The sequence below is a fragment of the Cricetulus griseus genome, chromosome 8 (assembly GCF_003668045.3).
Source record: "Cricetulus griseus strain 17A/GY chromosome 8, alternate assembly CriGri-PICRH-1.0, whole genome shotgun sequence".
In the NCBI taxonomy this organism is placed as follows: domain Eukaryota; kingdom Metazoa; phylum Chordata; class Mammalia; order Rodentia; family Cricetidae; genus Cricetulus; species Cricetulus griseus.
The window spans coordinates 23079076-23103300 of record NC_048601.1 but is presented as its reverse complement, the minus strand read 5'-3'; the positions used below and the strand labels follow the sequence as shown (position 1 = coordinate 23103300).

General features: G+C 41.4%; 2 protein-coding genes across 2 annotated transcripts in view; both read left to right on the top strand.

Moving 5' to 3' along the window:
• Positions 1 to 9773, top strand: part of LOC100760619 (murinoglobulin-1-like) — a 54129-nt gene extending 44356 nt beyond the window's left edge. The window contains exons 26-36 of the mRNA XM_035449023.1: positions 434 to 521; positions 1319 to 1475; positions 1710 to 1784; positions 2172 to 2352; positions 3604 to 3827; positions 5046 to 5264; positions 5426 to 5553; positions 7263 to 7353; positions 7821 to 7889; positions 8682 to 8784; positions 9652 to 9773. Of these exons, the coding sequence (XP_035304914.1) occupies positions 434 to 521; positions 1319 to 1475; positions 1710 to 1784; positions 2172 to 2352; positions 3604 to 3827; positions 5046 to 5264; positions 5426 to 5553; positions 7263 to 7353; positions 7821 to 7889; positions 8682 to 8784; positions 9652 to 9773 (1457 nt within the window). The remainder of the gene's footprint in view (positions 1 to 433; positions 522 to 1318; positions 1476 to 1709; positions 1785 to 2171; positions 2353 to 3603; positions 3828 to 5045; positions 5265 to 5425; positions 5554 to 7262; positions 7354 to 7820; positions 7890 to 8681; positions 8785 to 9651) is intronic.
• Positions 9774 to 20937: 11164 nt separating this feature from the next.
• The window catches only part of LOC100760909 (alpha-1-inhibitor 3), a 52246-nt gene continuing 48958 nt past the window's right edge, over positions 20938 to 24225 (top strand). Inside the window, exons 1-4 of the mRNA XM_035449022.1 lie at positions 20938 to 21020; positions 22329 to 22512; positions 23242 to 23401; positions 23516 to 23568. Coding sequence (XP_035304913.1) covers positions 20938 to 21020; positions 22329 to 22512; positions 23242 to 23401; positions 23516 to 23568 — 480 coding nt within the window. The remainder of the gene's footprint in view (positions 21021 to 22328; positions 22513 to 23241; positions 23402 to 23515; positions 23569 to 24225) is intronic.

Here is a 24225-nt window from a genome sequence, read left to right as displayed (position 1 = left end):
GCTAATTCTCCATCCACAGGGAGCCACTGAAAAAATGCTAACCTTGGATCACAGACAGCTCCTGGTCATAAAGACAGCAACTCCATTGTTAAAAGTTAATCCCTAACTGCTGACAGAATTGCTGACTGTCAACTCCTACTTTTTTTTAAGTTGCAAATTCATATTCCTATACTTGTATATCCCTATTCCTGGGTCCTTCATTTCCTATTTCTGGACTTTTCAGTCAGTAAGGCTTAGAAACTCCACCTTGTTCTTGCCCAGGGTCTCTCTAGAAATGGGCTTAGCATGCTGGGGGGAGGGAAAGCTGAGCCGTGCTCTCATTGGTCAGTCCTACAAACCACAGCATATGAGGCCTCTGTGGCTCCAGAGTTACATTCTGTCATTCTCTGGAGCATCAGTTTCTTCAAAACACAACCAAAGCCTTCCATTCCAGGCTATCAGAGGGAGCTGAACTACAAACACAAGGATGGCTCCTATAGTGCCTTTGGGGATCAAAATGGCCAGAGAAAAGGAAACACTTGGTAAGAAAAGTCCACTATGTGTCAGGCCTTGTTCAACTCTTGTTCCCCTTGGCAGCTACACATGCACCATGTTTTATATAATATAATCAATGCCAGGGCAGAGACAGGTTTGAGGTATCAAGAAAAGTAAGTAGAGAACTGAAACTGTCTCAAGTCTCATCTGCTTTGGCTCCATTTAATAGGTGGTAACCTATTAATTTAAAAGGTGGGGTTCTCTTTTCTCCAGAAGATCTTTTGTCAGTAAATACTTGGCTAAATATCCATGAGCATTGAAAGATGCTCTTGACTGAGACTTGAAAAGGTGTTACCATTCTTCAGGAGACCTTGCATTGCATAGGAATGTGTTCTTGAGATAAAACACACAGACAAACAGGTGACAAATGACATAGAAACTGATGGAAACAGGAAGTAAGCCAAGGAGAGGGATTGAATTTTAGAGGCAGGAAACACATGGCAGGGGTTTTAGAAGATTTTTCTTTTCTACAAAAGAAACTCATCTGAAGGGGGGAAAGGTTGAGATGAGGATGCAGGTGTTGGGGAAACATCAGAGTGAGCAAGGGGGAAGCAACAAAAAAGCAAAGCAGGAAGCAGCTGAGCCACACTGTGGTGTCCACATCCAAGAGGACCAGGGGATGGGAGACTACTTTGGAATAGCAAGAGACACTGTCCAGCTATACACACTCAGAGAGCCTTAGACTAACCAAACAGAAATGTGGTTCAGACCCCAGGGAACCTGTGTGTGAAGCCTCTGCATGAGAACAAAAGCCTTCAGCTCCCCACTCTCCCTTCCATATCAGGCTCACAGCCTTTGTCCTCAAGTCTTTTGCCCAAGCTCGAGCCTTCATCTTTGTCGATGAAACACACATCACCCATGCCTTCACCTGGCTGTCCCAGCAGCAGCAGGACAACGGCTGTTTTAGGAGCTCTGGATCGCTGTTCAACAATGCCATGAAGGTGACCTATTCTGAACTACTTATAAGCATGGTGACCTTATAATAACATCTGAAAGTCAGGTCACACTACTTACCATGGTGACGAATAAGCTTCTAGGTTGGGAATGTACTTTTCATAATGGGGATATAAATGAAAGCTTCCTTTGAATACAGAGTGTTGGCCATGAGTGAGGAAGTCATCGTTGATGGACTGCTTGCTGTACATTTTACCTCTTTCATTCCTTTTGTTTTGCAGGGTGGAATAAAGGATGAAGTGACCCTCTCTGCCTATATTACCATTGCCTTTCTAGAGAGTTCAATCCCAGACACAGTAGGTGCCACACTGCTTCTCCAGCTTCCCAAGCTGGTATAAAACCTAGGGTTTCCTACCCTCTCTAAAGCCAAGTGGCAGCATTTTTTTTTTTACAAAACTCTTGCATTTGACAGATTACATTATTAAGCATCGGCCTGCTCAATTAGATCCTGGTTATGTTTGAAAAATCAAGCGGAAGACACAGCCTGTAATGCTGTCCCTAGCAGGCAGTATTTAAATGGAATGTTCTTTATAAAAAGGAATGGACCCTAAACAGGGGGAGTGAGGGAGGGGAGGTATTGATGTATGATTTACAGAGCATAAATGTCTATATCCTCCATGTTTGTTCCAGGGTCTTCTAGGACCTTTTTCCACATTGCTCACGTTTGACTTCTCTGCCAACAGCATCCCGTTGTCTCCAAAGCCCTGACCTGCCTAGAGTCATCCTGGAAAACAATACAGCAAGGGGGAAACGACAACTTGGTGTACACCAAGGCTCTGCTAGCCTATGCTTTTGCTCTGGCAGGGAACCAGGATAAGAGAAATGAAATCCTGAAATCACTTGATAATGAAGCTATAAAAGAAGGTAAGAATGTGTGTTATCCACTGGAAGACAAATGTCACACAATTTCAATTTTATGTGTAACCTAGAAATGATGAACTTATGGGAACAGAGAGCAGAATTGTGGCTATTAGGCTTCAATGTGGGTCTTTTATCAATGGGGAAATGATTGGTTTAAGGATATAAAACTGCAGTTGGACAAGAAGCATGGACTCTGTGATGTCTTGAGGTCTACTGAGAGCATGATAAATATGGTTGATAACAATATGCTATATTTTAAAAGGTGTGAGATAGTATACTTTAAGTGTTCTCAAAACAAAAATAATGAATATGTGTGATATAACATGTTAATTGGCTTAATTTAGCCATGCCATTGTGAACATACTGTATTATCTATCATAATTGTGCATGACTTTATTTATGAGCTAAATAAATGAATGGAAAAAACATTAAAACTTATGCATTTGCATCAGTAAAAAAAAAAAAGAAAGAAAAAGAATGTGTGTTATTACGTTTATCTCCATCCACTTCCAGGGAAGGGAAACAAGAGAATAAACAGAGTGTCAAAACAGTATATTTTATTTCTGTCTCTATGGCACACAAAGGTTTCTCCTTAGACTGACCCTTTGGGAAATTAGTTATTTCTTCTATAAGCGAACAATTGCTCTTCAGTGTTTCCTCATAGTGTGACCAAAATCAACAAATGTAATATCAAGGTAGAAAGTATACAGTCCCAACTGTCATTACAAAGATAAATGTAGATAAAAATTACCTTTTCACTATGATGGGCATATACCCAACCAGGAAGAGCAAAGACTATGAAGAACACACACACACACACACACACACACACACACACACACACACACACACACACACACGAAACTTTGCTTCAAGGATTTGTTGTCTCAAATACAATTCTGAAAACATTGGGAAAATTTCCTAATTCATTTGGACTGAATTCTGAGCAAGTGATGCTTTGTTGGGTGTGAGGGAGTTAATGAGTGAAAGAATCTTGTCTGTTATAGTGGTCTCACCAACACTGCTAGAGCATCGTTGAGGATGTATTTTAGTTAACAACTTAGGAACTTCTGTCTTGATATCTTTCTCTGTCATACCGTATGTTGGTTTTTATTAGGTATTGATTAATCAGGGGATGCTGTAGTGAAAAATTTAAAACCTTCTACAAACTTATATTTCCTTTTTTCTAGATGTAGACATAAGTCATTCACTGAATAATCATACCTTTAGTTATTTCTCTGTTTTTACCCTAAGAAAACTCCATCCATTGGGAAAGACCTCAGAAACCCATGCAATCAGAGAGGTCTCTGTACAAACCGCAGGCTCCCTCTGCTGAAGTGGAGATAAACGCCTATGTCCTCCTCACTCTCCTCACTGCCCAGCCAGCCCCAACTCCTGAGGACCTGGATGTGGCACTACGCATCGTGAAGTGGCTCACAAAGCAGCAGAATCCCCAGGGTGGCTTCTCTTCCACACAGGTCAGTGACTTTCCTCAGAGTCCCCATGCAATGAGGGGATTTGAACAACAAGTGCAGGAACAATAACCAGGGGAAGAAGAGAGAAAAAACAAGGACATAGGAAGTGGAAGATGATACATCCCATAATAAATTTGTCTACTTCCTGTGTTCAGACACAGAGTTCTCTTCATACCACATTCAGTGAAACACACCTACATAGCTGAGAACTTCTAACAAGACCCAAACCCTGATAGAAAACAGTGGCAAAAACCCTGGAGAGTCCAGAATACTAGACAAAACCTCACCCTAGAATAGCATGTGGAGTACCTAAAGATGCTACTTGGACCAAACTGACATCTTTATCATCCTGCTGCCTTTAGGTGTGGTCATTTTCCTTCTCCTGACAGACTCCCCTAATCTTATGTATAGAGAGATTGCCCTCAGGTTTTCCCCAAGTTAGTAGGAGTTCCTGCTGCCTGCCTTAACCTCTCGATAGTTGGAAACAATCAAGACTGAAAACCATTTGCTTTATCATTTAGTCAGTATAATTCTCATGATGTAATATTTTCCAAAAAAAAATACACATCTACCATAATATCTATAAATTATGCTCTACGAATCCTGGGCATAGGTAGCAGAATTTGTCTCCAGAGAAGTGTTTTAAGACAGTGGTTTTCTCTAAAGGAGAAATAAAATGTACAAAGAGGAACCCCCCCCCCCCAGTGACACAAGTCATCCTGCTTTGCAATGTGATTCCTACACTTTCATTTCAATAGGCCGCCTGCATTGTAATAGAAAAACCCTCACTGCATGATTCTGTTCTCTTGTCGGGCTCTGCAGTCAGGATAGGATCTGGAGTTGTCTTGGGATAAGGAGGGATCCTGTGGGATTGAGGCTCTCTAGAGCATGAGGTTCCTCCCCATAGAGTATGCCACCAAGCAGCAAGGCAACGAAGGACAACAGTAGATCATAGTTTTCCCATCTATGTGATAAGACTGAATTGTGACTAATTTATATTTATACTTCGTACTGGCTAAAAGGGAATCTGAATTTGCTAGGGCAATCTGAGTAGGGAAGGAAATCAGGTGAATGCTCTTGATTCTCCATATTTCCTAAATTAAAAAATAGAGATCACATAAGTAGAGACAAACACTCATGACACTTTTGTCCCAGCTTCAGGAAGAGCCCAAGTCCTTCCACACTGATACTATCCTGAGCTTTTACACTCATCCCTCACAGGACACTGTGGTGGCTCTCCATGCTTTGTCCAAGTATGGGGCAGTTACTTTTGCTGGAAGTCAGAAAACTCCTTCAGTCACCATCCAATCTTCAGGGACATTTTCCAGAATATTCCAAATAGAGAGCAGCAATCGACTGTTACTGCAGCAGGTCTTACTACCAGACATCCCTGGGGACTATGACATCAATGTGTCAGGGGAAGGATGTGTGTATGCTCAGGTAAGATTCTAGGGAAGTTGTGGGTATACAGCTGTGGGTCTCCTTCCCTCAAATGGAAAGTCTCCCTTTGCCTACCTGCCCACATTATGCTGAAATTGGGAGACATCAATCCAAGGACCCAGTGCAATCGAGGTGAAGTGTTTCTATTCACTACTTATCAGACAACACTGAGGTACAACGTGCAATTGGAGAAACAGGAGTCTGCATTCACACTGAGGGTGCAGACCTTGCCTCTGACATGTGGTAACCCTGAAGGCCACAACAGCTTCCAGATATCACTAGAAATAAGGTATGGACCTCTCTCTCTTTCTCTCGGCTATTATAGTGTTGTTTTCCTAGAACTCTTCATGGAATGGGTTCAGAGATATCTAAAGCAAGTCTTGTCATTAAGATTTTGCTTTGTCTGCCTGGCACTGGTGGTGCATGCCTTTAATCCCAACCCTCTGGAGGCAGAGGCAGAAGGATCTCTCTCAGTTTGAGACCAGCATGGTCTACAGAGCAAGTTCCAGGATAGCCAAGGCTACACAGAGAAACTCTGTCTCAAAAAAAAAAAAAAAGATTTTGCTTAGTGTATAAAAAGAAACAAAAACCCACTTCAGCAAAGTGAACAATGACGAATTGCAGAATTATAATCTCAATTAGTCTATTTTGTGTGTCTTTCATCACCCACTATCATCGCAAAATAATAGACTATTCTTTTCCATTATACCCTAATGTGGGCTATTGTTCTTCACCAACAAAGGCAAGTCATCCTTGTCTTTTAAGATTCAATTTTTCTAGAGGGGAAAAAAGATATTCTGTTGTTCTGACACTTGTCCAAAGCTTCATATACAATATAATCAGAAACGGGCTCTAACTGGAAAATCTGAAGGGCTCTTGGATGGAAAGAAGTATTCCACAGTGTGACCTATTATCTTGTTTCACCACAGAGTGGTGGGGGACAGTTGATATGTTTACTCTTTTGGGGCCTGACACCCAGCTCCCAAAGAAATACATTGAGATTATTCTTACTTTATGAATGCCTGCCCTATGCCTGGCTCCTTTCAAGACAAGATTTCTTTTCTTTTCTTTCTTTCTTTCTTTCTTTCTTTCTTTCTTTCTTTCTTTTTTTCTCTTTCTTTCTTTCTTTCGTTCTTTCTTTCTTTCTTTTTTTTTCCAGCCAGGGTTTCCCTGTGTAGCTTTGGAGCCTATCCTGGCACTTGCTCTGGAGACCAGGCTGGCCTCGAACTCACAGAGATATGCCTGCCTCTGCCTCCCAGGTGCTGTGATTAAAGGCGTGCGCCTTCAAGGCCCAGCTTCTAGCCAACTCTTCTAACTTAACTTAAATCATCCCATTTCTCTGCAAATATGTTTTGCCCTTTTTTAAATTTTTCTTTGTTCTATAGATCTTGCTCTCCTTCTTACTCCATGGCTGGCTGGTGGCTGATCCTTGGTGTTCTCCTCTCCTTTTCTTGCTCCTCATGCTTCTTCTCAAGCCTAGATTTCTCCTCCAGTTTATTCTCTCTGTCTAGCAGCCCCGCCTATCCCTCTCTACTATCTAGCTATTGGCCATTCAGCAATACATTTTTGATTCATCCAACTAATATTCCAGAACTATGGTGTGTGTGTGTGTGTGTGTGTGTGTGTGTGTGTGTGTGTGTGTGTGTGTGTGTAAGAGAAGGGGCAGGGGGCCTATAGGGGACAAACTTAACCATTAGTCCTCAATTTCTATACAAACTGGGGTTTTGAGATAAGGTCTCTTACTGCCCAGGAGCTTGCTAAGAAGACTATGCGGGCTGACCAACATGCCCCATGGATTCATCTAATTTCTATGAACTCTGCAGGTGATACTGTTATACAGTCTATTTTCAGAACTATACATATATTGAGAGTAATCACTATATATTTTAACATATGGAAGAAATCACACAGGGCCTATCAGGAATTACTGCTGGACCTCAAAGGAGGCAAGATTCAAAATATTAAAATTACTCCTTCATCCACTTCTCTGCTCTGCAGTTACACAGGGAGCCGCCCAGCATCCAACATGGTGATTGTTGATGTGAAGATGGTGTCTGGTTTCATCCCCTTGAAACCAACAGTGAAAAAGGTAGGTAGACCAGATGTTTGGATTGTCTGTATCCTCAGACAAGGAACATGGAGCACCATCATGATGATGCCACCCTGCATCAAAGCAAAGGTGGTACTAATCTAACAAAAATGGGATTTATATAATGCTAAGCATAGGTGTGACTGTGAAGCAGCAGCAGAAGAAATATAAGAAAGTTCAGAGTACAGAGAAAGACACTTGCATGAGTAAGTAAGTTCTATCAAATGCAGAACTACTTCACCTTCATACAAAAGTCAAAACTGCAGATTACTAAGTCAGGACACTTGTAGAGTGGCATTCACAATTTTCTGAATATATTTGCTTTCATATCAGGAAAGTTTCTTCCAGTTCATTTAAATGAGTTGGTGACATCTCCTCTTTCATCTTCAATTGCACAGTTCATTTGCCTTTTTCAGTCCCAAGGCCTTCACTTTTTCAGTAACTTGGTGATTTTATCTCCTCTTCAGCTTGAAAGATCAGAACATGTTAGCAAAACGGAAATGAGCACCAACAAGGTCTTGTTATATGTGGATCAGGTAAGGCCCCTTCCTGCCTCCCCAAACATATCTAGATGAACAGACCTTGATCTATGAGGGTCATGAGAGGGTCCTTCCTGCCTCCCCAAACATGTCTAGGTGAGTCTTTATAAGACAGGAGAAAAGCAATTCTACAGGAAGGTTTTTGGAGAGACACCTTCCCTCTGTTCATACTAGAGGATGTTTAAATTCTCTTTCACTGGCCTAGAGACATGGCTCAGCAGTTAAGAGCACTTACTGCTCTTGCAGAAGACCAGATTTCAGTTCCCCGAACCCACAACACCTCACAATTCCATGTAACTCCAGTTCCAGAGGAATCCAATGCCCTTATTTGGCCCCCTCAAGAATAGAAACACACACACACACACACACACACACACACACACACACACACACACACACAAATAATGATAATAATAATCATGATAATAATCTTAATTTCCCTTTTCTTGTTGCTGGATATCCTGGGACTTACAATGGGGATCAAAAGTCAGGAAGTCAAAGGACTTAACTCACACACAATGGGCAAATATCACACATTAAGGAGAAATATGGGATTTTAGGATATTTCAAAGGACTAGAAAAGTTTTGTACACTTCCAGGAGCCTCTACTTCAGTTCATCAGGCCCCTACTCTAAAATCCATATCCTCATCCACATATGTGAGCAATTACAAGCACAGTGACTGGGAGGGCAAATGCATAACTCTCTCTCAAATGACAAGGACTGGCTGATGCTGAAGGAAAACAGTGGCCACCTCTGTGATTCTGAACTTATTTTTCTCTGTTTACAGGTGACCAATCAGACACTGACCTTCTCCTTCGTCATTCAACAAGACATCCCAGTAAGGAACCTGCAGCCTGCCATTGTGAAAGTCTATGACTACTATGAGACAGGTGAGCAAGAGATTAGGAAAAACCCAAAAGCGACTTGATTTTTTCTTTCTTTGTCTTTTAAAAAAAAAAAAATACAGCTTCTCACAATGAAGCCCAGGCTGGCCTCAAAATCTCAATCTCCAGGCTCATTCTACAAATGCTATGACAGGCATCACACCCAGTTTTAAAAACAATTATTTTTGAGACAGTGACACACTACATAGGCCAGATTGGCCAAGTCAGCTCTTAATGAAAGGACATGCATATAACAAACATAAGATTTCAGTTCATTCGGCCACAGCTACCTGTTTGTCCAAACAGTCATGTGGGACCAAACATGTCCAAATAATGCAAGGGAACCAAACAAATAAGTGTCTGTAGGTGAAATACAGAACTATAAAAAGTCACGTGAGGGGGTACATATCTACAGGGACCACTCCTAGTACTCCGTTCAAACAATATAGGTTAAGCACACTCGGAGTTTCTCAATAGGGTAAATTATTCTGGTGTTGATGCACATTTGTGTATTTATTTAGTCAGAGGGAAACATACCATGGTGCCAGTGGCAGACAGAGGACAATTTGTGGGAATGGGCTCTTGCCTTCTGCCATGTGAATCCTGAGGACTAAACTCTCTAGTGAGTCAGGCATGGCCACTAGCACCTTTCCCCACTGAGCCATCTTGCCTGCCCTGGATAATGGTGTCAACCGGTGGCTTCAAGGGGAGAGATTCCTCTGCTTGGTTTGTCTGATGTCCCCAGAGAGACGACTTTCCAGCAATCACCTAGGTCCTGACTGAGGGAATTGGTCAATCCTAAGACATCAACTGCACTCCAAAACATCCTCTTGCATCAAAGCTCCCATTCTCAATGTTCTCCATGTCTTTCAGATGAAGTGGTCTTTGCCGAATACAGCGCCCCCTGCAGCTCAGGTGAGCACCTAGCATTCCTTGCCACAAGCCTACCTCTGGCTTCCTTCACTCCAAAACTACCCAAAACTTTTGTTAGATGAGCTCAGAGCCATTTGCTGTGTGAAAACACAGAAATGAACACCTTGGGATTGGCACACTAACCAAAGTATATTGTAGCTTGTGGTAGAAAAATCCCATGAACCCCATGCTCCACCGTGGCCAGTTTGCTTTCCTGCAGAAAACCCTACTGTCCATACCCTGTTAGAATTATATTCATCTGATATGTTGTTTCTTCTCTCCACATGCACAGAGAAACATAATTTGTGAAACTCCTATCTGTGGACAAGCCATTGCTGGAATCCCCAAGCCCCTTCAAGATGGTGATTTTTCTCTGCAATTATAATGCAAACAATCATGACGAATAAATTCAATACTTCTAGACAGTCTCCCTCTGTCTTTGGTTCTTTCTTCATGTAATCCAAATTTACTCCATGCTCATTTAGTGCCTTCCACCATACCCCACATTTGCAATGAACAGACATGACATCCAAACAGATAATATGCACTGTGAAAAATGGGAACATTGTACAAACGACATAATAAATACAGGCCCTCAGAACATGAAGGGTAACTCGTGGCAGCCTTTCCTCCATAACAAAAGTCAGTGAAACCACTATAAAGCAAGAAGAAAGTGGGAATTCAAGCCTGCATTCAGAGCATTTCTGAAGGATGAGGCAGGACGATTGTACATTCAAGAGCAACTTAGGCAACCTAGCAAGTTCCAGGTGAGCTTGGGCTTCATAAGCAGACTGAAAAATAAAAGGCAAGGATTATACCCTGATGGCAGAATACTTGACCAGCATTTTCTTTTATGTCTTTCTTTATTTTTTCCCTTTTATTGAAATTAGAAAATTTTTTGCCTCACATGATAATGTACTGAGTAAAGTTTGCCCAGTCTCTACTCCTCTCAGGTTCCCCTCACACCTCCTCTTCCATCTAGATCCACCTCATGTCCCAGCAGAGAGAGAAGTAGAGGGAGGTGGATCTCTGTGAGTTTGAGGGCAGCCTGGTCTACAGCAATAGTTCTAGGACTGACAGGGCTACACAGAGAGTTCCTGTCTCAAGAAACCAAAACAGGAAAAAAGAAAGAATGAAAAGAAAGCAAACAGCCTTCTAAGGGATATTTATAATATACAACATAACATGATATGGTGATAAAACAAAAACCAACAACAGAAGTGAGCCAAGGAGAAACTCAAGAAACACACATAGACACAGAGGCCCACTTGTTCATGAGGAATCCATAATATATACAAAGGAACTGTAGAGTAAAAAAAGAGGATACACACACACACACACACACACACACACACACACACACACACACATATACACACACACACATATATATATATATATATATATATATATATATATATATATATATATATATGCATATATGTCCAGGAGTGGTGGTATAAGACCTTAATCCCACTGATAGGTGTATCTCTGAGTTTTAGGCCAGCCTGGTCTACACACTGAATTCCAGGACAGCCAGGGATGCAGAGAAATCTGTCTCAAAACAAGGACAACAAAAAGCATTGGTGGTGTCAGCAGATCTGGGAAAGGATGAGAACAAATGGAGGGAGAGACAAGGCGGGAAGGATACAGCAGATCTGTCTCAAATAAACTTCTACTTCTTAAAACATTTTTTATTTAATTTTTAGGGAAAGTCAAAATTGCTTGGGCCAATGCAGTAAGTTCTAGAACAAAATGAAAGTTTCCTGGGAGATTTTAACAATAGAAACATTTCTGGAGGTTAGTGAGGCGCAGCTTCGTGTGCAATTTTTTTCTTGAATTCACTTTGGTAAGGAAACAAGATCAACAATGTGTTTCCAGAGTTTTTATGCATCTCACTTGGAGATGCAATCAGATATAGGAGACTACTCAAATTAGGGTACGTGTAGATGGATGGGATTTTAAAGAATAAATGCTATTGTGAGACACAGTTGAGCTATGCTAGGTGCCTGGCTCAGATTCTTTGCGTCCTTGTTTGGAGTTTAGTGTGTGCTTCCTGGTTGTTACTGTTCTGGTCAGATGTAGCTGAATCCTTTTTCCCCCACTACAGTAATGAAGGATTATCACATGGTAGCAGCAAACATTAAAAATATAAGCACGGCTCTTTTATTACCACCAAGCAAAAAGTAAGAAATTGGAGAAATGCTTCAGGGGATGGCCCTACACCCACAGGCAGACAAACAGCTTTGACCAGACCCAGTGGCTTATGAAAGAGAAAAATCAAGATGAAGAGGAGGAACAGGGAAAGGAGAAAATGCAGTTGGGAGAGGAACACGACATGGGAGATATCAAAACACCACTGTATAAATATATTTACATACTGTCTAAATATATGAAATTCTCAAAGAATGAATAAAATAAAATGGCCAAAAGGAAGTGAGACAAGGAAAGGAAAATAACTATGGGAAGATGAAATGATAAAATACAGCAATAAAGTATCTAGCTTAATATTCAATTCTCTTTAACCTACCAAAGCTGCAGTCCATGTAGACAGAGAAGCTAAATTCCATGCTGAAACAGTGTCGAGCCCATGGCATTGCTGGACAGGAGTCATACTCTGGAGCTTCCGAAAATGCTTCCCTCGATTCCATGACTTTTGGTGATGAGTTGGCCTCAGCAGCATGTTCTGCAAAGCTGTAGGAAATGCTGGGGTGCTGAATATGGCTGGGACCCTTCAGAAGCACAGTCTGAGTTGAGAGTCTCTGCTTGCCTTTTGTCAGCCAGTTAGCACACATGGCTCTTTTGTGTGTATTTCTGGGTTTTGTTTTCTGGTTTGGTTTGTTTTTCTGAAACTCTGTAGCCCAAGTTGAAAGCATTATGTAGCTCTGGCTATCCTCCAAATCACAACATTTCTCCTTCCTCAGACTACCCTGTGCTGACATACAGGCATGAGTCCTCTTTGAAAACCCTTGATTGAATACATGTGGCTTAGTTGGTCCCTTAGTGCCCTGGCCAAAGCCTTGTGGCTGATAACTGGGTGAATATTCTCTGATACAATTTTTATAGTTAAACATGCTTGCTACCATAGCTTAAAACCTTTGTTTGATCCTTGGAAACTATTGGTAGAATCAGAGGAAAGGTTCCCACAGTTGTCTTCCGTGTTTTACACACACACATACCTGTGCTTCAGTACACACACACACTAAAAAATAAATATAATAAAAACTTTAAACATGTTTTACATAGTGATGAATCTGAGGCCAACAAGATTAGCTCTGCAACTCAACATGGAGTTAGTTCTTGTAGACAGTCACACATATCAAGTTACAGTAATGTTTATTCAATGCCCACTACAGAAGATTATACATGCCCATTAAATTAAGCTTGCCTGTTTGGTGATGGGAATTTTGACATGCTTATCAGTATTTTCAATGAGGTATTTGTTCATCAATTTTCTGTTTGTCAAATAGCTATTAGTCACTCTCTTGACTTCTTCCAACCACCAGGAACTATGGGTCTTGAGATGACTTAGTCATTACTTTCCTGTTGTTCTAATAAAGTACTGACATGAAGACACTGCCGAGAAGAAAAATTCAATGTTTTCATCTCCAGAGGGATAGAAGGCCATGAGAGTGGGGCAGAGATGCTGGAGCAGTAGCCAAGAGTTCACATCCCAAACAGAGAGAAGAAAGGACATGGCATGGGTGTGGTATGACTCTCCAAACTCTCAAAGCCTGTCTCCAGTGTCACACTTCCTCCAACAAGGCCACATCTACCAAGCCTCTCCAAACAGTGACACTGAGGACTGAACCTTCTCATTCAAACCACACAGGCCTTATTCCAAAAGGTCTGTAATTCACAATGTTCCCCGACATTCTCCACTGGCCCTGAGAACCTCACTGGGTGGAACACTTTCAACCTCCAGGGATAAGCTCTCATCAGTCCTTGTGGGTGGTGCTCTACAGATGGTCTTCCTTATTGTCTGTCCAGGATACATTCAGCCTCCATCCTCAAGATGACATCAAACCTGCTGATAAAATGGAGTCTCTCAGGGCAAGAAAACCTAACCAAAACTCCTGAAAAATGTTTTATACAAAATGGAGAAATGTAGAACAGGACATGGGCTGACTGTGACAGGGTGAATCTGTCATGGGCAAAGGACACTTTGAAGCAAACAAAGAAATAATGCCAGAGCTTTAGACTTTGGCCTTTTTGGGGGGTCAAGGAGATACAGACAGCTTATCTGGAGCCTCTAGTTACTATTCTACTAATAACTTTTAAAAACACCCAAGAAGACACAGGAGCAAATGGAGATACTATGACTAAAGCTATGCTCTCTGAATCAGCCTGTGCCCTATTATGAAATGCAAATGGAGCCCACACTTTCTTGTGTCACCAGTGAATTTGCAAATGACTCACATTATGAGAAGCCAAGCACACACTAACACCACCACTCTGAAAGCGTCTGTGATATCCAAACCATGTTTTATGTCTCTGTGACTTGGGTCCCTGTGATATATGTGCTGTGGGATTTTTACACAGAAAAGCAAGTCTTGGTCCCAGAAATACATTTTATATTTAAGGAGGCCATCAAATGTTTGTGCCATGCTACTGCATACTTCTGTTTCATTGATTACTTCATTCACTTGTGACTGACGGTCAGCTCTGTAATTCACCTCATCTTGTATGAACATATTGACACCCAATTTTATATGCATCCATTTTGATCGGCTGCTGTCATGCTTTACTAATTCTCAAACATTTAACTAGGTAAGGCCTATGTTTTTATATAACTATTTGAGAATAAATTGTAGGAAAGCGTTCCTGGGACCTGAGAATCACAAGTTGGCATATACTTCATCTCTTAACTTTCTAATCTGCACAAAGGGTGTGTATTGTTTGAGGATCCCAAGGTGGTGCTCATCTGCTTTGAGTGTCTGAAGGCTTCATTATATGTTCTTCCTCCTGGATACCTCAACAAGAGCTTTAGAAAATAGAGAGCTGAGGTGCTGTTATATTGACAAACCAGGGTGTCCAGTTATACAGTAGACATGGCTTCAAGCACTAGACTTGATATCTGGTCTTATGTGTGAAGATAAGAGAAATAATGGATCTTCCTGACATACAAAAACTCTCTGTACATGTTTCCAAGAAATGTTGATTTTAGACTTTGGTTTATCTGCTAACAACCCATGTGTTTATCAAGTCAGAGTCCACTATGCCCTGAACCCAGATGGTGATTTTGCCCCCACATTGAACCTAACAGTGATATGGAGCTAACTAGAAAGGCTGGTGACCCAAATTCAATACCAGGGACCCATGAGAAGGGAGAGAACTGAGTTCTTCAAGTTGTTCTCTGACCCCCATATATATGCCATGCTGTGATTCCATAAATAAATGTAAAAAAAAAAAACCAAAAGGAAAGAAACCACATTTTATCAAAGCTGCACATTCCACATAAGGTAGTGCTTGGCATGACACCATGGCTCTGCTGAACCTTACAATTTCCTTCCAATTTTGCCTCTCACTAGGACATGCCTCTACAATTGCTGCCTCCCGGGAAGCAGAGGACAGTCGTGACCTTTGTAGGCTGCACACATCTCAGGAGCCACATCATTATACACAAATCACAGGTGGTAATGTGAAGGAACTTGCAAAGTGAATTTACTGATCATTTCCCTAAACTCTAGCCCAAAAAGAGATGGTCTGGGTGGGCCTGACTCCATCACACAGAAAGTCTGCAAAGTTTTGATTCCTCTGACTCAAAATATCAATGAAGTCAGAAGCTTCCCTTTCCTTCTGCATCCTCCATACATTTTCGTCCGTGGCCATGACCAGTTCGTGTCTGTTGGAGACAGTCCCTCACTGAACTGAAATGCTGCTTTGTTGACCCCATGGTTGTAGAGATTAATACCTGTAACAAGTGTGCTAACACAAAACATTCCTTCCCATTTTATCTTATAAGTGCCCAAACATGCATGTGTAGCACACATTGCTTCTTCATGTTGAGCAGGCAAACATACATTCATCCTGTTTCCTGATTGTGGCTATCATGTGAACAGCAGCTTCTAGATTCTGCTGACTTGACTCCCCCACAATGATGAACTACACTGTGGAACTGTGGCCAGGAAAAGGCACTTTTCCACTAAGTTGCTCTTGTCTGGATTTTATTAAGTCACCAATAGAACTTGCAATATGTGATTGGCAGATCCATGACAAGTTCCAGGGTCCTTTATGTCATTGCATATTGGGAACTCTTGATGCCTAGAAACATCGACAGTTATGGGCCTAAAAGCTACAAGAACTTGTCTCTAGTCAAAATATTGAACACAGGGAATCCTGATGATGTGGACTAATTTCTCTCGATTTCAGCATGGCTCTGGAAGAGGGTACTAGCAGTTTGGCTGTCACAGATCAATACATTCGACATTGTCTGTATTTAGAACCTGGACTCACCATTGAAAAGTGTTAATTTGGCTAACCTGAGGTGGAAAGACCCATGTTAATGTGCTGTGGCACGGATCCACAGCCTGGAATCCTGGATTCAGTAATAAAGAGAATGCCAGCTGAACGCCAGCCTCCATTGCTCTCTGCCTCCAATGGCTCCAGAGACAATGTGATAAGTCACCATGTACTCCTGTCACTACACCCCACCATGATAAACTGTGAAAATTCTCAGAGGCGTCAGTCTCAAGAAGTTAGAAGTTAGCAAATGAGTTATTGATACAATGGATAGAAATACATAAAATGGACAGCACATCAGAGGCTCTGAGGAGAAGCCCAACACCAGACACAGACAACATGGTGAGAGGTTGAAGAGAGGAATCAGGGCCTCCATGGCAGTAACTGGCTCCCTTCTCATCATTGAATCTGAGACAGGATTCTGGGAAGGGGTGGAGAGAAGGCAGTGTGGCCACAAACAACTTCTTTGCTGTAAACCTCATATCCCCAGGTAAAAACCATGGCCCTTAGACATCTATTGGCTAGAGACTCATGGAGCCTGGTGATGCCTGTGAGAGGAGAAGGCCAACTGCAACAGTTGGGTTTGGATTCTAATTTACAGACTATGGCCCTCAAGGTGAGTCAAATGTACCCTACTTACATTGCTTTTGTCAGGTATTGTGTCTCAAAAATGGGAAAAGTGATTGGAATATAACATCTGTAGGCAGCTAGAGCAAGGTGGGGACTTGACATTCATGGGTGTTAGATGTGCAGCATCCTTAGCTTCAGATGGGTAGAGGGTGCTATCCTCTGAGTCTGAGACACCGTCGTTGAATGTTTTCTTTTTTTTTCATCAGTAAGATGATGTGTAATAATGCTCCTGTCCACTATAAATATTTGTCACTCATATTGATTTAATACAAAACTGACTGGCCAGTACCCAGGCAGGAAATATAGGCAGAGTTACCAGACTAGGAGAATTCTGGGAAGATGAAGGCTAAGAATGAGTCCCCAGCCAGATGGAGAAGAAGCAAGAGGAGAAACCTTACTGAGAAAGATACGAAGTTACATAGCTAAACGTAAATAAGAATTATGGGTTAATTTAAGTTGTAAGAGTTTGTTAGTAAGAAGCCTGAGCAACTAATTTATAATTTATATAAACCTTTGTGTGTATATTTGTGACTAAAGGACTATAGGACCAAGCAGGTAGAAACTTCCATCTACAATAGGAGATGTTAGCTCAGACAGCAAGGTTGAAAGTCAAAGTCTAGTGTCTTAGTCACCGTTCTATTGCTGTGAAGAGACACAATGGCCAAGGCAACTTTTATCACATGCCTTTTAAACATGCCTGGCTTAGTGGCTCTCGTTAGCCATGGAGGAAGGTCCCACAACCCTTCTTGTATTCTTGATTCTAAATATGAAGCCATGTGACTGGTACTGCCAAATTCTGCTGCTTGATGAGGCTGGAACATGGGTCCCTGTTGGGGAATGTACTGTGTATGTTTATCTTATTGATTATTGAATAAAATACTTCTTGGCCATGAGACAGCAAGTAGACAGGACTAGGAGTCAAAGAGGATTCTGGGAAATGTAGTAGAGAAGTGATGATCCAGGCAGGAAGTGACATAGCAAGTAGACTCATATTTAAGCGAAGGAGAAACAGGAAGGGCCCTCTTTTCCCATTCCTCCTCCAGCGGCAGGATGTGTGCCACTGGCTAGGAGGGACACCAATAAGGCGTCCGATAAGTCTTATAAAATATATAGATTTATGATAATTAAGACTGAGCTAAAGATGAGAATCCTAGTCATTGGCCAAGCAGCTTTAAACCTAATTCAAGTTTCTGTGTATTCATTTGGGCCTAACTCGGGCGTGCGGCTGGCGTAAAGCACACAGGTGCCAGTGGGGCTCAGGCGGCTTATGGCAGAAAGATTTATCCGAACAGGTCCCTTCTTTCAGTCATGTTTGCATCAGCTGTCTGTTGTTGATAGAGTCTTTCACTGCTTACGGTTTCCTTTAATTCTTTTTCACAAGTTGGAAGCTTAACTGGGCAGGGTAATTCCCTGACATCACAAATCTCCTTATTCCATTTAGCATTGGGTTTTTAAAAAAAATTTTATCTCCTTGAGCACTGGACTTTGTTCTATTCCATTTCCTGGTACCCAGTTTCTCCTCAAAGTGTAAATTTTGGGTTTCTTTTTGTCCAACTTTCTCCTTTTCATCATAGGTCTGCATAACAGTGATTACTAATAACCACATGACAGCATCAATACTAGGCTGTCTTGATGTATATTCTGCCAACAACATTAATTCAAAACTATTCCATTTAGCCTCAGGCTGATTTTTACATAGGGGAAAGCAGTTATTTGTTTTCAAAATATCACAATATGGCCTCTAGGCCACTTATTAATATTTTCCCCTGAAACTTCTTAATCCAGTCTCCCACAATTTAAATCTGCCTCAGCACCTCTGTCAATGTTCTTACTTGGATAGCCCAGTAAGTTACATTTAAAGTGTTCAACCACTTCTCTAGTCCAAAGACCCAAAGTTCACATTATTCCAGGTCCATCACAACAATATCCCAATCTCTGATACCAATTTCCTGCTTAGACTTTCAGAGGTTTAGTCCATTATCATCATGGCTGGGAACACGGCCACATGCATGAGGCATGGTGTTGGAGAAGTAGCTGAGAACTACAACCTGATCCATAAGCAAAGAAAGAGAAACACACACACACACACACACACACACACACACACACACACACACACACACACACACACACACACGGAGAGAGACAGAGACATTGAGAAACAGACACAGAGAGAGATAGAGAGAGAAAGAGAGAGAAAGAGAGAGAAAGAGAGAGAAAGAGAGAGAAAGAGAGAGAGAGAGAGAGATTCTGGTAACATGGACTTTTGAAACCTCAAACTCACCACCAGTGGCACATTCCCCCAACAAGGCCACACTTTCTAATCTTTTCAAACCGTTCTGCTCCTTTGTGACTAAACACTCCAATATACAAGCCTGTGGGGTCTATTCTCATTCAACCACCACAGTAAGGAAGATACCAGTCATCTTGGAGGTTTGCCACCGTTATTACCTAGCCATAACCCATCTCCCTATCTGTCAGCCTACCAAGGTGTCTGCCTAGCTCCCAGTCTCTCAGTGTGGAACACCATCACAGGATATCTAGGTAACTATACCAGCCATCAAGTGAGGCATCTAGACTTCTAGTCATCCTCTCATACAATCACATAAGCTATCCTGCTAAACACAGAAGATTTCTATCCTTTCATTATTTAAGCCATTTTAGTTCTTACTCCAAGTTGGTTTCATAGGCCCTCACATGGTTAAGCTTAGCTGTATTGCAGCATCGTTATTCCAATGAAAGACTCCCACTTGAGATGTGCCAATGCTCTTCTGGTCTCCAGGCCTTCTCATGGGCTTTTTTAAGACTCCAATAAGTACCCATTTTTCCTCTGAATGGTAAATCTCAAGTTAATCTTTGTAGCATGCCTGTTCTCTAACAAGAAGTCATCTATGAGCCTGGGTTATGCACTGTCTCAGATGTGCCCGGCCATCTGATGTTATCCTGCATTGTCAGCACCTGTTAATGGTTTTGTGTGCATTGCTTGTAGCATCATCTTACATGAATCTAAGGCCATTCATTGTCATGCCCAAAAATAAAGAGCAGGCAGTGAAGATGGAAAAGCGTAATTACTGTTTTAGTGGGATTTTGATAAAAAAAAAAAGGACCAGTTCAGGAGTTGGTGAGGCTTCCTATTGATGACTAATTGGGGTTTATATGTCTATCAATGAGATACAGAAGATTTATTTCTCTTCCAGCCTTTACATGCTTACCCCACATCCCCTATTAGCATGCTCTCCCTTTTTCATTTAATGCTCTAAGATTAAAGTTGATTTAGCTTATGCTATACCTTCCTCTCAAGCCACTGTCATAAGCTCTTTACAAAACCAAACAGCCCCAGAATCTAGAATGGAAATGCTACTGTGTAACCCAACTCATACCTTAACGCCAATCCAAAGGGACTGAGTTGCATCCCAAAGGCTGATCACCTTAGCATTCAAAGCCACCACTTTTAGTTGCACAGACTATATCTGGCTTCTCTGTAGACTGTGGAGTTAAGACTTCTCAACTGAATCTCTAGTGGAGGTATGTGAACTTCTAACAAACAAGAGTAAGACATAGTGACTTGTAACATGTGAGTTTTGGAGCTTTCCCAGTATCCACAATCCCCTCTTTACACATAAGACCCATGAAAGCAGATACTTGAATGATCAGAGACAGAAGAACTGAAATATTCTGACCTGGACTACTCTAGTGACTCTCAAATGAGGGAAGAGAAATGAGGTGTCATATCCCAGGGAGTGCTGCTAGATTCCAGCTGACTAGAAGCAGTGAGGTAGCCAATGTCATAAAAACAACCGCCTGCTACAAAGATTTACCGGTCAGTGGTATTAAGACTGAGAAGGTCTGCTCTGATTCAAATAAGTAGATTCTATTACCTTGACTTTTTACCAGCACCATCCACATCTACTCTGGCACCTTTCCTGAGACTGTTGTAATTTATTTGAGTTGTACTGAAGCCACCACTGAATACAGTGACACTAACAAAAAATAAACTCTTGCAATACTCTTCTTGTCTGTTTGGACACCTAGGGTGGGGCTCCCTGATTACACAGGGCACCCATAAATAAACCTCTGTGTATCAGTGAGTATCTGGAAACAGTTCAGGGAAGAGGACACCAGAGGCCCCGTCCTCTTGTCCTTTCTTCCTACACCATGAGGAAGGGCAGACAGGCTCTGCAGTGTCTCGTTTCAGTTCTTGCCTTCCTGCCTTCTGCTTCTTCACTCGATGGACAACCGTGAGTACCGCCAAGACGCTCTTCCGTATTGTTCCTCTTCCGATCCAACCAATTTCCTCTCACAGTACCTTCCCCCACAAACTTCTCTGTGTCCTTTTTGCTTTTTAATTAACAGATAATAACTGTATGTATGCGTTCCATGATTCTAGGTAATATATTTTCAATTCTACAGCAATCAGTATTACTATATGAGCTACAATATGATTTAAATATTTCTCTTCTGACTTTACCGGTGATATCTAAAACCCAAGTGGTCAGAGACATTCTTACGTGTTGAAACCATTTAATCTCTTTGAAGATAAGTATTTGCATTGTTGGCACTCTTGGATAGAAATGTGTAGCCTACCATTTCGCTTTGCGACAGGTAAGACTTCAAGAATACCAGAACTCTACGGATGTTTGTGTGCTAAAGCAACACCCTTGTTAGGATCAAAGACCTTGTATTAAACTTCCAGTAGAACTCATTATATGGTGTCCAAATAACCACATTATCAGGATTATATTGTTGAGTGACTTTTCTTGTCATTTCTTCAATCAGAAAAAAATATATTTAAAGTGGTAAATATAAAAGCAACCTTTTGATTTTTTTTCATTGTGTGATGTAGTAGTGAAAGGCTGGATTTTTGACTAGTTTGTGTACAAAAACTCAAATTCCAGAAAAAGTAGGGAATGATTTTTACTTTGGCACTTGCTCAAGTGTAACATAATGTGAATTGTGCAACTCTGAATTGCATAGTCACATTATAAATCTTAGGTACCCAAAAATAAGAACAGGGTTTGAGTTATTTTTCAAGAATTAAGAATGGTAATTAAGAAAAATCTTGATAAGTTTTTGACAAGGATAATTACCACTCCCATGTTTGGAGTTTAAAAAATTTAAAAACTGCCAGGAAGAGGTGGCACACAAGTTTAATCCCAGCACTGAGGAGGCAGAGGAGGTCAATCTCTGTGAGTTCGAGACCAGCCTGGTCTACAAGAGCTAGTCCGGGACAACCTCCAAAGCCACAGAGAAAACCTGCCTCGAAACCACTCCCCATCCCCCCCCCAAAAAAAATTAAAACCTTCTAGAACTTGAATGCCAGCTGCTTAAGCAATGGGGGTACAGGCCATTTGAACCTGCCTTTACAGATGTCACCTCTGAAGCTGAGTCATTCTAGAAACTGATAATTGTCTGACCTCTCTGATGATCATGCTATCAACCTGCCACCTCAAGCTGTAAAAATGTGCATGGTGATGACTATTGTGATGAAACCACAGGCACAGACAATGATATCTGTCCTCAGCTTTCTTTGCCTCTTTCTTTGCCAGGAAGTTTATGGCACTGGTCCCTTCCCAGCTCCGCACTGAGACCCCTGAGAAAATCTGCCTCCATCTTTACCAACTGAGTGAGCCAGTGACTGTCAAAGCCTCCTTGCAGTTTAGCTGGGGAAACAGAAGACTGTTCCATGAGCTTGTGATTGACAAGGACTTGTTCTGCTGTGTCCCCTTCATTGTGAGTACTAGATACCTGTACCAATGGGTTTTCCATATTTCTGTATATATGTGTATAGATATGCATATATACTAACATATTTCTAAAACACATTAATCTAAAAACACATCTACTACTTCAAAATAATAGAAACCTAGAACATTTACCCAATAAACAAATGGCATAGATCACCCCACCTCAAAATGGGAGGAGCCAATACTTAGGTGCATGCTACTTTCCCATTGAAGAAGTCCCTCAAAAATCCCACCACCCAGAGAAAGAAGGGTTTTGCCACTTTGTAATACTTCCCCCTCATAAGTTATAAGCTTTCAAATATCAGTCCAGCTGATCAGGACCACAACTCCTTTTGTAATTGATATCCTGTATAAATGCTAGGCTTCTTCTTTTGGACAGATACTCAAGACACAAAAGACACAATTCTTACCACCATTAATATAGTAATTTTTAACTCTACCGCAGTTTCAGAGTCAGATCTAATTTTTCAATCAAGACTATGTCTACTACAGAAAAATGGCTGCATCTTTGATGTTTCCATAATTGATATGAAAATTTGTGTCTTCACTTCATATATTTTTCTGATGTACCCTCCCCCAAATAATATGTAAACAGAAACTTATCTTTCCCCCACCCACCTCCTTCCTGTGCCATGGAAAGAGAGGAGGTAAAAAGGCAATCTCAGAACTCCAAAGGGTCAGATGGTGAAGGGTCTTGTGTTCCTGTCTTTCTCAGCTCCCCAGAGTCTCATCTTCTGAGGAGAAGGTAACCCTCTCTGTCCATGTCAAAGGACCAAAACACGAATTCACTAAAACGAATGTGGTGATGGTGAAGAACCAAGAAAGTGTTGTCTTTGTCCAGACAGACAAACCCATGTACAAACCAGGACAGCCAGGTATGAAGCGATCGTGGGCACAGGAATTAAGAAGCCACCCTCAACATGACACAGAGCAGCTCTGGGTCTCTGGAACTCACTGGAAATTATCTCTCTCTCTCTCTTTTTGTCCAGTCAAATTTCAGGTTGTCTCTATGGATACAAATCTTCACCCCCTGAATGAGTTGGTGAGTCTTTTACACATGGGTATTGGGGGGTTCATGAAGAGTTGTTACTGAAATATTCTCTTTTCTAGCCTCTTGCTAACGTATGTGTTTACCTTGTTTTCTATTCTGCTCATTTGCCTATTTATAGCCCTGATCAGTTACTATTGTCTATTCTATGTCTCCCGTATGTGTCTTCCTTATTTTGGAGTCTGGTTAAGCGCCTCTGTGTCTTCTTTAACTTTACGGAGACTCTCACTGTACAGAACCTTTTGGCTTAATCATGTTTTCTAATCATGTTTTCTTTTGTAGTTTCATGCTATTCTTGAGAAATCCATTTCTAAACCAACAGGGGTATTTCTCACGTGTAACTTTGTTTTTTAACATTTAAGTCCTTCCCTAAATGGACTCTCTTAAGCATAAAATAGAATCTCACAGTCTCTTGTCCCCTGCACTTCAGCAAGCTGTGGGTGTCTATGTTAATCATTATCTACTGTAAATAGAAGCTTCTAAGAAAGGACTGAGAATCTCTATAGTCTGTAAGTATAAAGATCAGTCTTTAGCAGTTGGTCTAAAACTATGTCCTTTAGCAGCATAATAATAATGGGTTCTCCTCTAGGGCCTATGATATGTCTAGCCATAGGTTCTTGGCCCTCAATGATGTGAAATGTGGGTTTCATT